At 52.2% G+C, this 15,565-nt stretch overlaps 1 protein-coding gene across 2 annotated transcripts in view; it reads right to left on the minus strand.

The window, feature by feature from the left end:
• Nucleotides 1-12,370, minus strand: part of CDC14A (cell division cycle 14A) — a 103,399-nt gene extending 91,029 nt beyond the window's left edge. Inside the window, exons 1-2 of one of the 2 annotated variants that reach the window (XM_037051325.1) lie at nt 11,833-12,369; nt 10,902-10,992 (exon numbers count right to left, since the gene is read on the minus strand). In XM_037051325.1, coding sequence (XP_036907220.1) covers nt 10,902-10,992; nt 11,833-11,881 — 140 coding nt within the window. In that variant the 5' untranslated portion in view covers nt 11,882-12,369. Of the gene's footprint in view, nt 1-10,901; nt 10,993-11,832 lie in introns of both variants that reach the window. The other variant, XM_037051324.1, reaches the window with a different exon arrangement.
• Between the last annotated feature and the right edge of the window lie 3,195 nt (nt 12,371-15,565).

Consider the following 15,565-nt stretch of genomic DNA (forward strand, 5'->3'; position numbering starts at 1 on the left):
CAATAAAACGCCCTGAATATCACACAAAAGACACCTTCCAACCAACATACTCCTTCGTAAGAATCTTTCTCATCAGAGGTGGGGGCGGGGAAGGGTCACCTCTATAAGCTGGAGAGAAACATCAAAATACAGAAATCGACGGCTCTCAGTCAAAGTCAGTCACATGAGCTAGGATGTATAACATGTGTCCTCGGCTCCAAAACAGGAGAACAAGAGAACTGGGCCCAGTCAGGGAAGAAGAGGGAGAATGGAAGGTCACCAACCTGGGGGCAGTGGGAAGGGGAGGAGAAACGGCCAACGTAAGGCCCGGAGGGACACAGAGTGACATGCACCACACTGGACAGTGTCTCCTCCCTCCGGCACTTCCCAGGACAGGCCTCCAGGGCCACGGCCACACAAGGATCCCCTGCTTTTTCTTGGGTGGAGGCGAGAGGGGCCATTCCATCTCATTCGAGCAAGAAAACCAGGGCTCTATCATGATTTCTTTATTTCAGAGTCCCCTCCACTGGCCCTCCACACGAGTGAGTCAATGAGCAAGCGTCCCTTACCTATTGGAGTTTGTGTTGGTTTTTTGAACGCACTCTAGTTTAAGAGGGTCCGTTCCCAGAGGTAGCATTGCTTAAAGCACTGGAGTGCCTTACTTTACAGATCAGAAGGCGCATCTGAAAATTTCCAGCTCCTCAGCCAAAAGATAAGCTCCACTCCAGGCAATACTCATTCATTCAACAGCATGATGACCATTGACTCTGAGCAAGGCAGTGCCAGCTAACACATTTTTCAGTTGAATTTATTGGGGGTGACACTGCTTAATAAAAGTACATAGGTGTCAGGGACCGGGGAACAGATGAATCTAAGAGCGCTGACAGTACAAAATGATTGGGTTTTTTTTTAAGATTTTATTTACTTATTATTAGAGAGGGGAAGGGAGGGAGAAAGAGAGGGAGAAAAACATTAATGTGCAGTTGCCTCTCACATGCCCCACAATGGGAACCTGGCCTGCCACCCAGGCATGTGCCCTGACTGGGAATCGAACCAGAGACCCTTTGGTTCGCGGGCTGGCACATAATCCACTGAGCCACACCAGCCAGGGCCCAAAACAAATGTGTAATTGCATTATAAACAGGATGAAATCTAAGGCATGCCACCTCGTCGTGTTTTACCAGCACTGCTGACATTTTTGTCTATTCATTCATTCATTCACTCATCCTTTCCCGAAAGCCATTGTCTTGCCCACCAGCAATGCAACCACCCAGTGAGATGACAAGAAGATATATTAGCCCAGTGTGATCAATGCTAAGTAGCAGTAGCCTCCAATGTGCAGTGAGATGATGTGTGTGCGCCATCGAATACTTTCCCTATCAGCAACCGGCCGGGCAGATGATAAAAACTCCTACCCAGGTCTGAAACTCGTACCGGTTAAGTTCCAAAGAGTCCGAACTTGCTCAGCAAACACTAATCCAAGATCAAAGTACAGTCCGCGTTTTTGCTCAAACCCTTACCGGGCAGGAGGCCAGTCGCATAGACGCATAGACTGGCTTCCTGGGGACAGAGGGTGAGCCCTGGCCATGTAGGCAGCTCCCACATTCTCATCCACCACAGAGAATCTAATGGAAAACTAAGAACCGTGGGGAACGCTCAGTGCCTCGCTGGGCCAGTGTCTCAGCGTCCCCACGCCATGTCCCCATCCACGAAACGACGCTGCTCAACTAGACGGCATCTAAAGTTCTCCTCTGACCCTGTATCATATTGTCTGTGACACTTACATTATTATAACGCATCACATTTCTGGCCATTATTTCTGTTCCAGAACGTTCTATCTTATCATAGATAACGTATACGTCATAATGTGTATGAGAAAATAGGTTCTAGCAGGGTGTCCAACCTGCGGCCCATGGGTCGCCTGCCGCCCAGGATGGCTACGAATGCGGCCCAACGCAGAATCGTAAATTTACTTAAAATCTTTTTTTTTTTTTTTTGGCCCATCAGTTTTTGTTAGTGTTCGTGTATTTTCCGCGGGGTCCAAGAAAACACTTCCTCTTCCAGCGTGGCCCAGAGACGCCGAAAGGCTGGACACCCCTGCCACAGACGGTAACCCCACAGGGGGGCCATCTGATTGTAAATTCCTAGCTGAGACAGTCAAGGTGCGTAGTCACCCCTCAGGCCCAGCACTTCTTTCTGAAAGGTTTGAAGCCAGCGCTGGCCGTTGTTCTTATGCGTGTAGGGGACCCCACCTATGAAATAAGCAAAACTACCCTCAGGCCAGCACACGATCTCAAGACCTGTCCTACGGCGTGATCCCTGCCTTGCGTTCTCCTGCCCTCTCGGACTCCCCGCCTTAATTCCAAGAGCAGAAAGGTCTTTCTCTGTGGCGTTGAAGATCTCACTTCCCAGCAACTGTCCTCGGTTTGGCCCAAATAAATTCTTATAAGAAAATCCCTCCAGGTCTGGGCATTCTGTCACCCAGGGCAAGTAGCAGGGCCACAGACGGCCTCGGCTGCTGCCCCTGGAAGAGGAGTTTGGCCTTAAAAGCTGAATGACCAGCTAGACAGTGTCAGGGAAGCCCCCTGCCGCAGGTCTGGATCTCGGTGACTTCCCTCTTCGGAGCAAGCCAATTCATGACAACCCCCTCAGAGACTCAGATTAAAGAAAACAAAAGAGGGCTCCAGGAATGCACTGGCGAGATGAAATCCACTCCCACGGAAGCATCCTCCAGCTGAGTAAACTAACCCCTGACGATGGCAGGTGTGGAAGGCAAGAGCCCTACCTCCACGTGGCGCTGAAAGAAAATGGGGTGATGTCCCCATTACGTAACGGATGTGCCCACCTCGCACCTGGTAGAGCCGCTGGGGCTCTGAAACGGAAAACAAGGGCTCTAAACCACGGAGACGATACCCCCCCCANAAACCCCCCCCCCCCCCCCCCCGCCTCTCGAAGCTCCTGGAATTAAAACCGAAACCCTAAAACGTGCCCGTGAGGCCCAGGGAGGAACAGCCCCCACCTACCTCTCGGGGGCCTCCCTGTGCACCATCTCCAGCATCCTGTACTAACACACCCCAGCCCAGCTATTTGTTTTCGTTCCTGCCTCCGGCCTGTAGCATCTCACCCTCCCTGGCCTAGAAAACACCCACTTAGGCTCAGGTCTCTCAGCTCTGGTCACACAGGAATGCCTCCCAGATCCCACCCCTAAGTCCGCTGTCCCCTCCCACCCCTGCCCAGCCCGCCCCAGCTGCAGCCAAGGCTCCATTGTCAGGTTTCACAAAGAACTGTTAGGTCTTCCCTTCTGAGCACGTCCAATAATCCACGATCTGAATGTTGGATTAAGGGCCTTCCACTACGCACCGGACTCTACCCTGCGGAGCCCGGCGAGGTCAGCCGCCTCTCGTGCAGGGGAAAGTAAGAGCGCCCGCCCACGGCGCCCCCTGCAGCCTGTACCTTGATTACTGGCTTGCTCCAAATGAGGCCGGATCCAGAAGCAGCCCCCCATCTAAAGAGCCTGCCCCCAACTGCATGCGTCCCCCAACCCCATTCGTCTTAGGAGCCCCCTCGCTCTGTGTGAGAGCGTTTTTTTGTAGAGATGGAGGCACGCGGAACAGCGCCACTTCTGACGCCAGTGAAAGGGGCTATTTTACAAACCCGCCATTCACAGCTTCTACAAGAGCCCGTGCTCACTTTTTTTGTCTCACACGCAGAAAACTAACGTCTCTAACATTTCAGACTGATTCAGCTGCAGACAATCAATAACACGTGACCACTAGGACTAATGAAAATGCTCTCTTAATTCCATACTCTCCTAAAAGGAAATGTATAGCATTAGAAGTGTAGAGAAGAGAGACGTATAGAATAAGGAGGTGAAGGGACTCACCAAAGAATGGAGATGCATAACCCGTGGACACAGGCAACAGTGTGGGGATGGCCAGAGGGACATCGGGCATCCCTCCCCCCTCCCCAGACTTTAAACAAGGAAATACCTAAATATCCAGGATGGGCATTGGCTATTTCCTGCACAAAGATCACCAAAGATGAGGATCCTCTCTTTTGTTTTCAAAATAGACCCCCCTTTTTATTTTGTCTCCCCCTCCCCAAATAAACAAAGCAACAGAAGGCAGGCCGTCCTTCTCGCTTGAAGCCAGAAACCTTGAATTTACCTTCAATTCCTCTTCCTCCTCTCCGTTCATCTGGTCAACCCATCCTTTCTAGCTCCTCCCCCATCTGGCCTTTCTGACCCGTTGCCACGACCCAGCACACCCCACCTGCAGGCCCAGGAGGACCGTCCGCAAGCACAGCCCTGGTGGGTCTCCCTACCACTCACAAACAGCAGGACAGAGACCCAAATGCCTCCCCATAACCCAGTCCCCAACTACGAGTCCATCTTCACCGGAGCCCTCCCGGCATTCAAACATTTCACCTGACCCAACGGAACCTGGCTGGTCCCAAACACTGCAGAGTCTTTCTTCCCTTCGGTCCTTCCTGGTTCACGCATTCATTCAGCTAAAATCTATCTGCCCGGCACTGGGCTGGCTGGAGGGCCCCTACTAACAGGAAGCAAAATGAAGTAGCCCCTGTCCTCACCAGGACCCTAACGTCCACTCTCTGCTCTTTCACACCCTCACAAAGCTGGTCAGACGTCACTGTGAAGCCTTCTTCACCCTGGCGGTAATAATCGCTTCCTTCCCGGGCCTCTAACGATACATTTGGTCATTATTTATTGCCCAAATTTGTGTCCGCTTCCTCCTCCTGTCTCTGGGTGTCCCTGAAGCGCGGGCCTGGTGCTCTGGACCGACATCTACCCCAACCGAGTGTTCGTCTCTCCTACAGCATCTTGCAGCCACGCAGGAGGGTTCAGTGATGCTTACCTCGTTTCCCGTAAAAGCGTTAATGTGTTTGTTTTCTTTCTTTTAGCCACAAAGGTGTATTAAGCTGTGGCTGAGAAAAAGCCATTGACTGTTAGCTATGGAATGTGTTTATGAACTTGCAAATGAGAACATCTCCAGTTCTGGGAGCCTACTTCAAACAAAACAAACCACCCTGTGGTGGTGACTCGCCCTGCAGGGATGGGCGGGGACAGCTCCCACTGGACTCCCCGTGGTGGCCCAGTTGGACTTCTGTCAAGCTGCCTGATAAAGACTCACCCTCTTGAACTGAGTCCTTGGCGGATAAAATTTGCATTTTCACCAGGTTTATCTCAAGCAAAGTTTAAGAACTGATAACCAAGATGCGTGACCTACCTCCAATGCCAAAGAGACTGAAGCAGCAAGTATTTAAATAAGTCAAGATCCCAATGGTGGCATTTGACTCCGGGGGGGGGGGGGGTCACAAAATTCAGCCTCAACTGGTGAATGTGTACAGATATGGCGACCTCCTCGTCCCCTAGGCTAGCACGCAGTCAGGTACACAGATGCATACACAAGCACATGTCTGAACCTCAGACGTTCGTTCCATGCAGCATGGAAAAAGTCGCCCTGAATAATACGGGGCTATTTGGCAAGGTTAGGGTGGAAGGAAGGAGAAAGGGAGAAGAGAGTAGAAACTTAGCATCCTTTAAAAACCGAAAGAATTTTCTGAGTTTTTTAGGAGAATTCTAGGCAGGAACCATTACATCTTATACCAGCTAAGCAGCACAAACATTTCTCCAGACAGCCTGCAAAAGCAGTTTCCGGAGGTTTAGGAAAGCTGGCTTCTTTTTTCTTCATTTATCCTATATTAATATATAATGATAATTAACTCAATTGCCTCTCTCTCTCTCTCTCTCTCTCTCTCTCGGCAGTCCACTGCAAGGAGAAAAAGTAAAATTACACCCACGAAAGTGTAACTATTAAAAAGACACTTGAGTTACCACCACACATTCCCAGATACGCCTGGACATACAGTCTGGACACACAGGCAGGGCCACACCGCTCGCCAAAGCCATCGTGGCCCAAGTGGGAAGGTCCAGGTGCACAGGGAGGGGCAAAGCCTTCTGCTCAGGACAACTGAGAACTTGCCAGAAGCCTAAGGGTGTGGACTCCCGGGCCCACTGCCTGCGGTTTGAATACCAGGGCAGCCACTCACCAGCTCGAGGACCGTAGGCTCTACCTACTCTCTCTGGGCCTCAGTTTCCTCATCTGTAAAGCGGTCACAATACTAGCACCTAATTCCAAGGGTTGTTCTGAAGATTAACTGACTTCATGGGTGCAAAGCACAGAGAACACCGCCCAGCACAGGGCTTTACAGGTGGGACGTGTCTCTGAATTTAACCAAATCTCTTCTGTCCGCATCACAGCAACCTGCAGGAGGTGAGCTGGCCAAAGAGGACCCTGAGACCATGCACAGGTGTATGTGTCGACTTTCCAGTAAATTAACCTACTTGCTACATATTCAATTTGAGATGCCAACTAAGCCCTGGTCGAACCAGCTCAGTTGCTTAGAGAGTGGTCCTGAGGCACTGAAGTTGCGGGTTCGATCCCAGTCAGGGCACCCAGAAGCAGCAGCCAATGAACACAGCAATAAGTGGAACGACAAATCAATGTTTCTTTCTCTTTCTTTCTCTCTCTCCCTCCCTAAAATCAACTTTAAAAATCAAAAAGTTAGCCCTGGCTGGTGTAGCTCAGTGGATTGAGCGCAGGCCTGTGAACCACACGATCACGGTTCGATTCCCAGTCAGGACACATGCCTGGGTTGCAGGCCAGTTCCCAGCAGGGGACTCAGGAGAAGCAACCATACATTGATATTTCTCTCCTTCTCTCCTTCCCTTCCCCTCTAAAGACAAATAAATACTTTCTAAAAAATTATAGAAGATATATAAATAAAAATGAAATAAAATTAAAAAGCAAAAAAGGTCTCCTCTCACTTTTACCTCCATTCCCACATATAATCTCCAGGCAAGAAAATTCCTTTGCATTTCCAAGATGGCCCAGGTTCACATGTCGACGCAAACCTACGCGACGGACTACATAAAAGAAATCATTCTTCTATAAATTATTTATCCAAAGTCCCTGGTGGCATTCATGTCGGGCTGCTTTAATAAAGTGTAAATGAAAACTGAACGTTTTAAATTATTTAAATCTGCACATGCGCTACTGAGTCCTCACAGCGGTGGGTCCTTCCTCAGGTGCCGCAACATTGGCGAAATTCTCCAAGCCTCTTCAGCACCTGCGTCCCATCGGTCCCCAGAGCGTGACCGCGGGGTACTCCTTCCCACCTCGGCAGCCCTGCCCTCCTCACACCCGACTAGGGGGCAAACAAATAGGGACAAGGCTGGACACGAACAACCCTCCCCTCCCCCCTCGGCAAACCCACACTCTGGGCCTTAACGACTCGGCACCAGCATCGCCCTAGAGGGGCATGCAAAGGTTATGACAATTCACGTATTCGATTTTGCTAACTCCGCGGCCAAAAATACGGGAGCCAAGTTGTAGAGAGTAAAGAAGCCTTTACGTGGATTGCAGGGCCCACTTCCCCAAACCCCAGGACTAGCAGCAGGGGACCCAGACACAGATACATCTTTGAAAGGCTCCCTTTTCACGGGGCTTTTGGTCCCCCAGGTGCCTTAGATCACACTCCGATTTTCATTCTGATCGGTGAAATCATAACCCAGAGATATGATGCGTGCTTTCTTACCAGCCACATTTCACTAAAACTGCTCAGGCCTTTATATTGACACGGTAAGTCCTATTTATAAAGGGGCAGAAAATTCCAGCTGTCATGTTTAATGAAATAGTCTTCCCACCCGCGCGAGGCCACTTGGCGAAATTTTCTCCACCAGCTTCTCAGGAGGTCACCACCTCCATCACGGGCGCTGTCACCCTAAATGACAATCTGCACAAGTCACAGCTATGTCCAGAATCCTCCCAGCCTAATATTCAAGGCGTCTACTTCCAGATTCAAAAATAATAGCTGCATTCCCGTGGTGACAATGGAGCGGGACAGGCGGCCCTGCATTCATCATTGGGCAGACAAGGACAGGGGCCCAGGGCTGTCTGGGAGCTGTGGGACTGTGTGTCCCCTCTCCTGGGAGACAGGTACTATGACAGGACGGTGGAGATTTTTCTTGCTGCACACCACCCTCCATCAGCAGAACCCAGGTCACCATGACACGGGTCCTTCTAGGAACTTTTCAGTCTCGCTCATTCTCTGCTCCCAAGAAGTGGCGCCAACGACCGAGGACTCCAGTGATTCTGTCCTCAGCCCTCTCCCCTCTCCCCCGGGCCACCCTGGTGCCCTTCAGACCTTGGTGGCTTCTCTCTCTCTCTCTCTCTCCCCAGGCTTCACGTCTCTCTCACTGCATGGTCATGACTTTGTGGAAAACTCCCAGACTGGAGAAGTTCACATTTACGTGACAGCCCTGAACTGCCCAACGTTCAACGTCCCGAAACGGAACGCCTGATCCTTGCACGGAGGCCGACGCCTGCACCCAATGTCCTGTCTCAGGAAGCAGCTCCAGCGGGCGCCTCAGGACTGGAGCTGCCTTGAGGACTTCTTCCACCCTCCTCTTCCTCAGCGCCGCACCCTCCCCGGCTGATCTGCCACCAAGCCATGGATTCAGGCCCCTCCTGGCCACCACCACTGCCCCCACAGTCCTAACCCAGGCCTGGATCTCTTCACCCCCCACATCCTAAAATTTTTCTAAGTAGGCTTCTACCTCCCGTCGAATCCATCTTCAGTGACGCTACCATAGTAATGTTTTGAGAGAGGGTATAAGTCCCCCAGCACCAGAGGGCTTGGTTTCACACTCCGGCCCTGCTACCTCTTACTTCTCTGGCTCTGGCCAAGTGCCCTAACCTCTCTGCCCCTTCCTCTCCTCCCGTGCACATGAAGGATGATCATCCTACCTGCCTCGTGGAACTAAAATGAACCAAGAACCATGAAGAACCTGGGGCAGACAGCCTCTGGCACGCACCTAAATGCTCCATACATGCCTGCTATTCAGAGCACAGACCCAGGCTCCCTGTGTCCCCAAAGCCCTCAGGAGAGTCCCATGGTGTTCTAGGACACAGCGTCTCCTCGCCCTGACATTCTATCTGTCTCCAGCTGACCTCCCACCTTCAGACCGCACATCCCCACTTGACCTGTACCCACGCCAGGCAAACTGCAGGACTTCGGGGCCCATGGAGCCCTGAGCACCCCATGGGGCACCCTCTGCACCCTGGCTCTCCTCCCATCCGGGATCTCTCCTCTCACGTCTCAGCCTAGGGAGACTGCGTCCACCTGCAAGCCAATCTCACTGCCCCATGAAGCCCTCACCCAGACCTGCGCCCACCGGCCTGGGAATTCCTCAGAGCCCAGGGCTCACCGCCGTCCTGCCATTCTCCTTCCAGACTCGGAGCTCCTTGGAGGGACAAGCGCATTCACCATCGCTGCATTGACACCACCCAACCCGGCGTAACGTGATGGGTAGCTGGGTAAGACGGGAACATGGGGAACCAGAGCCACCTCTGTGCCGTGGCTGCTGGACACATCAAGTCCAAAGGAAAGGCTCTGTCAGGCCGGAGGCCGCATCCTTGGTTCCAATGACATCCAAACTCACAGTAGAAACTGACACTCTCCTAGCTGGTCTTTCTTTACAAGACACCAGAAATAAATATTCAAGGAATGTGATTTGTAGCCCTATCCTTGAATACCAACATAAAAATCACACCAAAAATGGTCCTCATCGTCCTGACCCGTGCAGCTCACTCATCATTGCACAAGGAGAAAGGTCTACGGTTCAATTCCCAGTCGGGGCATGTGCCTGGGTTGTGGGTTCAGTTCCCAGGGCGGAGCATGTACGAGAGGCAAACAAAACCCGTGAGCACCGTGCTTAGCAGGCTAACGGTAATTTTCGGCTGGATCCACCATCCAGCCATCCCAAAGGCAGACCTCAATGGCTGGACCTTGTTCCTGTGAACGTCCGTCACCACAGAACTGGACATGATGGCACATCCACCGTCCCTCCCCTCAGACTCAGGAGAGCTCGCCAAGCCCTGAACGCACTGAAAGAAAAGAAAGCCACAGCAAGGCCCATTCCCAACCACAGACAGAGCGGGCAGGCAGTAAACACTGCAGGCAGGCAGTGACATCATCCAGGTACACTGGGTCAGGCGACAGGCCACAGATTACTACTCCCTCTGTCTCCGTCTGGGGCACAGCGGTAATCTGACACCTGGGCTCCAGACCTTCCAGGGCTGGGCATCAGGGCTGCAGCAAAGGGCCCTTTCACTCCAGGGGCGCCCTGCTCCCGCACCTGGGAGGGAATGTCCTGGAGACGTCAGCTTCAAGAACCCCTATGGTGAAGTGACACTCAAAGTTTGCTTTCCATCAAATAAAAGATACGCGCTTGAAGGGCAAGGATATACACTCTTGGGATCCCTGGCAGGACTGCTTAGGCGGGACTGCCCAAATGCTTAGGCAGGACTGCCCAAATCCCTTTGGACAGGACAGGTCCTAGGAAGCTAGGAAGCTGTGGTTCATTTAATTATGTCCATCTAATCGCACGTTTAGACAGAACAAGGAAGTAAAATTAAGTGTTTGCTAGGCTACATTAGACTGCTCTGAAGCACCAGCTCTCTTGGTAAAAGGCCATAATCAAGTCAATTCAGCCTTCTTATTCCTCATTATCTGTTGCTTTTATTGAATAGAGATTTGCCTCCAGTTCAACCTGTACTACAGTTAGTTACTATTAAGTATTAAAATACCTTTTTCCTGCAGACTAAGGGTCCTCTGCCAAAAAACCGTTCCACACTCTTATCTTACTCTCTCAAATCCAAATTCCAGAGAATCAAAGTAACCAAAGAAAGTACACCCCATCCCCGCCCCACTCCTCCCAGGCTTTTACTTCACCACTGGCGAAAGGGAGTAAAACGTCCATAACGGTGCGTAGTGTTTCTTCATCAAAGAGTCAACAAGCTGAAGAGTTGAGAGAGAGAGAAAAAAAAACAGAAACTTACTTTTCATAGACCAGCTCCTCATCGATGGAGAAATAGTGGGTATTTACTGTGCTTTTTGGTCTATTCCTTAAAGTAGCAAAATATAACCGATCTGAAAGACAAGTTTAAAAGATGGGAGAAAACATGTGAGAAGTGGGGAAGCTGGAGGTGGGGGTGATGACAATACACGGAAGATCAAAATAACCAGGGTTACCCATTATTTAAAGACCTTTAACACGTGGAATTCTTGCAGAAACCTGATCTCATCCAGAAAGGGACGGAGATACTAGGAGAGCACAGCGGTCAGAGAGGCATGCACAGGACCTGGGTGAGGAGGGGACTGGGCAGGGGGCAGAGCGCCCCGGCGCCCTCGGTTGCAGCCAGCAGGAGTGCAGAGAAGCCGGGGAGAGCGCCTGGAAGTCGGGGGGAGCATCTAGAAGCCGGGGTATCAGTAGAACTGGAGATGCAAGTTGGGTTCAGACATCTCCAGCCGCTGCGGAAGGGGAAGAAAGGCGAGCTTTTCCCTACAGCCCCGGGACTTAAGAAGAGGAAGGGAGGAGAGACGGTGGGGTGTGATGGAGGGCGGGGGTGTCCCGAACACCGAGGCCAGCCGGACTAGGATAAAGGCGACCTAAAGCATTCTCCGGACCCCACCCCGGCCTCCGCACGGCTGTGTGAGGGAACCGGGCAGAAGCCGGCGCTGTCCTGTGACCCGCGGGGAGGCCATCCGAGGGAGCTGCGGAGGGAGCGAGGGACGCAAGAAAGACAGGGAAGCCGGAAGCAGGGGGTCCTGGGGGAGAGGACAGTAGCGAGGGAGGCTGAGCGCGCGCGCGCGCGCCGGCTGCAGGACCCTGGGGCCCCGGAGAAGCCGGAGGCAGCAGTTGGGACTTAGGGGTGGCAAGTGGAGTGGGGGCCGGGGGAGATCGGAGAAGGCGGGGCGGCTGCTCCTCACCTTTTATGAACTCGCAAGCCCCGATTAGTTTCCCTGACTCCGCTGCCATCTTAAGCGAGATACGCTCGGGGGAGGGCTGGGTCGTGGCCCGCTGAGGACACCCGCCCCCGGGGGCTTCCCCGCTGCCCAGAAGCCCGGGAGCCTGCAGTCCGGAACAGTGAAACAGACCGCGAGAAGCGGCGAGCGCCGAAGGCGGAGGCGGCTGGGGGGTCAGCACGCCGGGCGCCCCGGGGACATTCCGTGGGGAACCCGAGCCTTCTCCACGCGGGACGCACACGCCCCGGGCTATGGTCGCTCCGACCCGGACCGGGCTGCCGCCTCTGCTCCGCCGCTGCCTCGCCTGGGAAACGCAGAGCCGCTCGCACGGCCGGGCAAAGTCTCCTCCCGGCTCCCAGAGTGATCATGGAGCAGCCGACTTCTGGCCCCGATCGCGCCCGTGGCTACTCGCGCGGCAGCGGGCAGGACTCCGGTGCCCGGGGCTGGCAGCGGCCGCCCCGGCTCCTCCTTCGCCGCCTCCTTTCACCAGCAACTCTTCCTCCTCCTCCTCCCCCCGGGCCCGCCCCCAGACCTTCCTCCCCGCCCTCCCTCTGCCCCTCCACTTTCAAGGCTCCGCGGCCATCCCTTAAAGGGACAGCCGGCTCCCGGCTCTGCGCGGCTGGCTCCCGTCACCAAGCGCCCCGCGGGTCATCAAGAGCCGGTTGCTAAGGCTTTGTTACCTCCCGCCAATTGCTGTGAGCGAAGCGGGGCCCTGGGCCCACTGGAGCCCCGCACGGCCTCCAGTCCTAAAACTTAAGAATGAAAAGGTGGCGCGGGGAGCTGGCGGCCGGGGGGCGCTGCGTCCCCCTGTCTCTGCACCCACGCGCCCACGTTCTTCTAAACTCTTTCACACACGCGCGCACACACACAGACCTCAGCTCCCCGTGCCCTGCCTCACCTCTGGCTCATCTTCCAACCAACCCCCACCCCCACCTCCGTCGGATCTCCGTCTGTACAAAAAATAAAAGCGAGAACAGAAGCGCTACCTCCTAGCTCAGATCTCGTACTGGTTTCCTCTACACATACTGGGCTTTGATAGAACGTGTGCTTTGTTGGCACCGGGGAAGACGTTTCCATCCGGCCCCCCCACGTAGTCTCATTTGGGTCGCCACTGTGGGCGCAAAGCCATCACAAATGCCCACCTTTATATTAGGGGGCGGGGCGCCGGGGCGCAGACGAGGCCCCCCCCCGGGGGGCGGGAGAAGGCCACTTGTCCTGGGTGGGGGAGTGAACAAAAGAATTTCTTTCTGTCGTCTCGGCAGAAACGCGTGAGGAGTGCGGTCCTTTCACAGAGGCCCTGGGCCAACTTTAATGCCGGGTGTCCCAAGGACGTGCCTAATTAGGGGACAGACTCTTGCATATGAAAATGGCGCTCCGGACCCTTCGTCAGAGGAGCATGCGCTCTGAGTGGTTTCTCCAGAAACGGAAAGTAATGGGCACCCGCGTTGGGATTCGCCGCGGCTCCTCTACCCCTTGGGAGAAAGGGGGCGCGCGTGGCGAGAATCGACTTCTGGGCTTGGAGAGAGCGCCCCGAGGCGAGCGAGTAAAACCGGGCTCCCTGGCTTTAGCCCCTTAGGCAGCTTTGCTGGCTATGCAAAAAAGCTAAAAAGGCACAGAAAATGATAGACGAATATTGCTTCGATATTCAGAAAAAACATTGGGAATATCTAATTCTAATCGAACATACCCTGGTAAGATAGTAAAGAGGGAAAACCTACCCTACATCCAAATCTTAAAGCTCTAAGGCAACAATCATATAAATTTAAAGCTGGAAGAATCACTAAAGAGCTCCTCCTCCCATCCCCCAATCTTCACGGGAGGGAAAACTGTTTCAAAGAGGTTTTAAAACTGTAGAAGTTCGGAAAAGAGGAGTTGTAACGACGGCCCCACTCTGCCGAGATGCGCCCATTGCGTGCTTTACTGCCCTTGGCTGTGAGTTTTCTCACAGTAGAAGTCTCTCTCCAGCAGCTGGGCCACACTGGCACAATTAGTGGAGTTTTGCCTGGTATTTTTAACTCTCAAATCTTGGTGTCAATAGTCAGGTTGGCCAATCCAAAATAGGTTACTGAGAAATTCCTATTGAGATTCCTATATGGAAAAGCCAAGTATTCGAAAGCCTCAGTGAACTCACCACTTTGTTTGAAAGGCCAAATTCATTCACTGATGGAGATCTTTTTCCCTATTGGCTGATGGGAAATTCGCTCAGCATCTAAATTCGATCACCAAGCTTCCTAACAATTTTTCAGCCCAGCTGTGTATTGGAAAAAGAAGTCGGCATTCCCATCGGATGCATAAACTTTCAATTTCTCGAAGTAAATGACCTATGACAAGACCTCTGAAAGCTATGCTTTCAGAAAAGGCAGAGTTCATCGAAGGCCCGTTTGTTATTTGTTTGAACTGAATTTACAGAAACATTTTCTTTCCTCTAATTCTGCTGAAAAGCTTTGGTCATGAGAAGTGAATTATGAACTGAAACAAACAGAAGGCCTTAAAATTGGAAACTAAAAATACAAGGATTTACTTTTGTCAGCATATTTATAATATCCATATTATAATGAAATTTTTGGAGTTCAACTACTAATTTCAAAGACTCTAAGTCATTTTTAAAATTTTGCACCAGAGGACAATAAGTGATTGTCAGTATACTCCAAGGTCTTACACAAAACCTGCAGAATCTTAATGGCATAGAAAATTCTGCAGGAAAAACCATGAGCAAGACAGAGAGAGCGCGCGCGCGCACGCGCACACACGTCAAGGTTCCGGTGAGATCATAAAACCCTTTATTCTCTCAGTTATCATGAGGCCAATGTTCCTACCACTTGCAGTTTCATAATAAAGTCACGATTCCACCGTCTGTGGAGGAAAATAATAGAAGCTTCTCTCGAGTCACCCCGCTTCGTATAAATGTTAGGAATTTACTTTCAAACGATACACAGAAAAGCGGTTTCCCACAGAAAGGAAATACCGAGAGAGTTCAGATGTCACTCTCCTGCAGAAAAGGGAGGTGATGTTATACACAGAAATGTAACCGTTAAGTGGAGAAGGGACTCAAGTTTAAAATGACACCGGTTCCTCTCACTCTTGAATCCTGCCTCCGCCGCCCTGAGAGGCAGTCTGCAGCCCGTGTCTGGGTCCCGCAGTGGAGCTAGAAAACTCCGGGCTACAGGCAGCTCCAAAACAGGTCGCCACCGCCAGGGTCCAATTCTGCTCCTGAAGGCTGTCCTTAGTCCATGTCAAACACCGCCGCCCCTCAAAACCGCTCGGGCCACCACCTTGGACCACCTCTTCCCTTCCGCCTTTTCCAGATTAGGCCCCTAATTTTTTTCCCAACCTTTTTTGGTAAATGACGTGGCTGCAAGCCCCCATGCTGTCCAGTCATTCTCTTCTCGAATACCTGTCCCTACGTCCCTCAAAGTGAGTCCCAGAACTGAATGTAGGCCAGTGGTGGCCTGGTGTGACCCGCTCTGCTCTCAGAAGAAAGAGCTGATGGAAGATTCAGATGGGAACAAAAGCAATAAAAAAAAGTAAATAAAAGAACTACGTTTTATTATTTAAACTGCAAGAAAAAGAAAAGAAAATACCCTCATGTAAGAAGAGGGGAAGGAGAAAGTCACCCTGGGTAGTCCGAGGCCTGAGAGCTGTGATATTTCCACATTGTATTTTTTAAAAGATTTTATTTATTTATCTCTAGAGGGGA

Source organism: Sturnira hondurensis, unplaced genomic scaffold, assembly GCF_014824575.4.
Source record: "Sturnira hondurensis isolate 20B ecotype Veracruz unplaced genomic scaffold, ASM1482457v3 Scaffold0007217, whole genome shotgun sequence".
NCBI lineage: Eukaryota > Metazoa > Chordata > Mammalia > Chiroptera > Phyllostomidae > Sturnira > Sturnira hondurensis.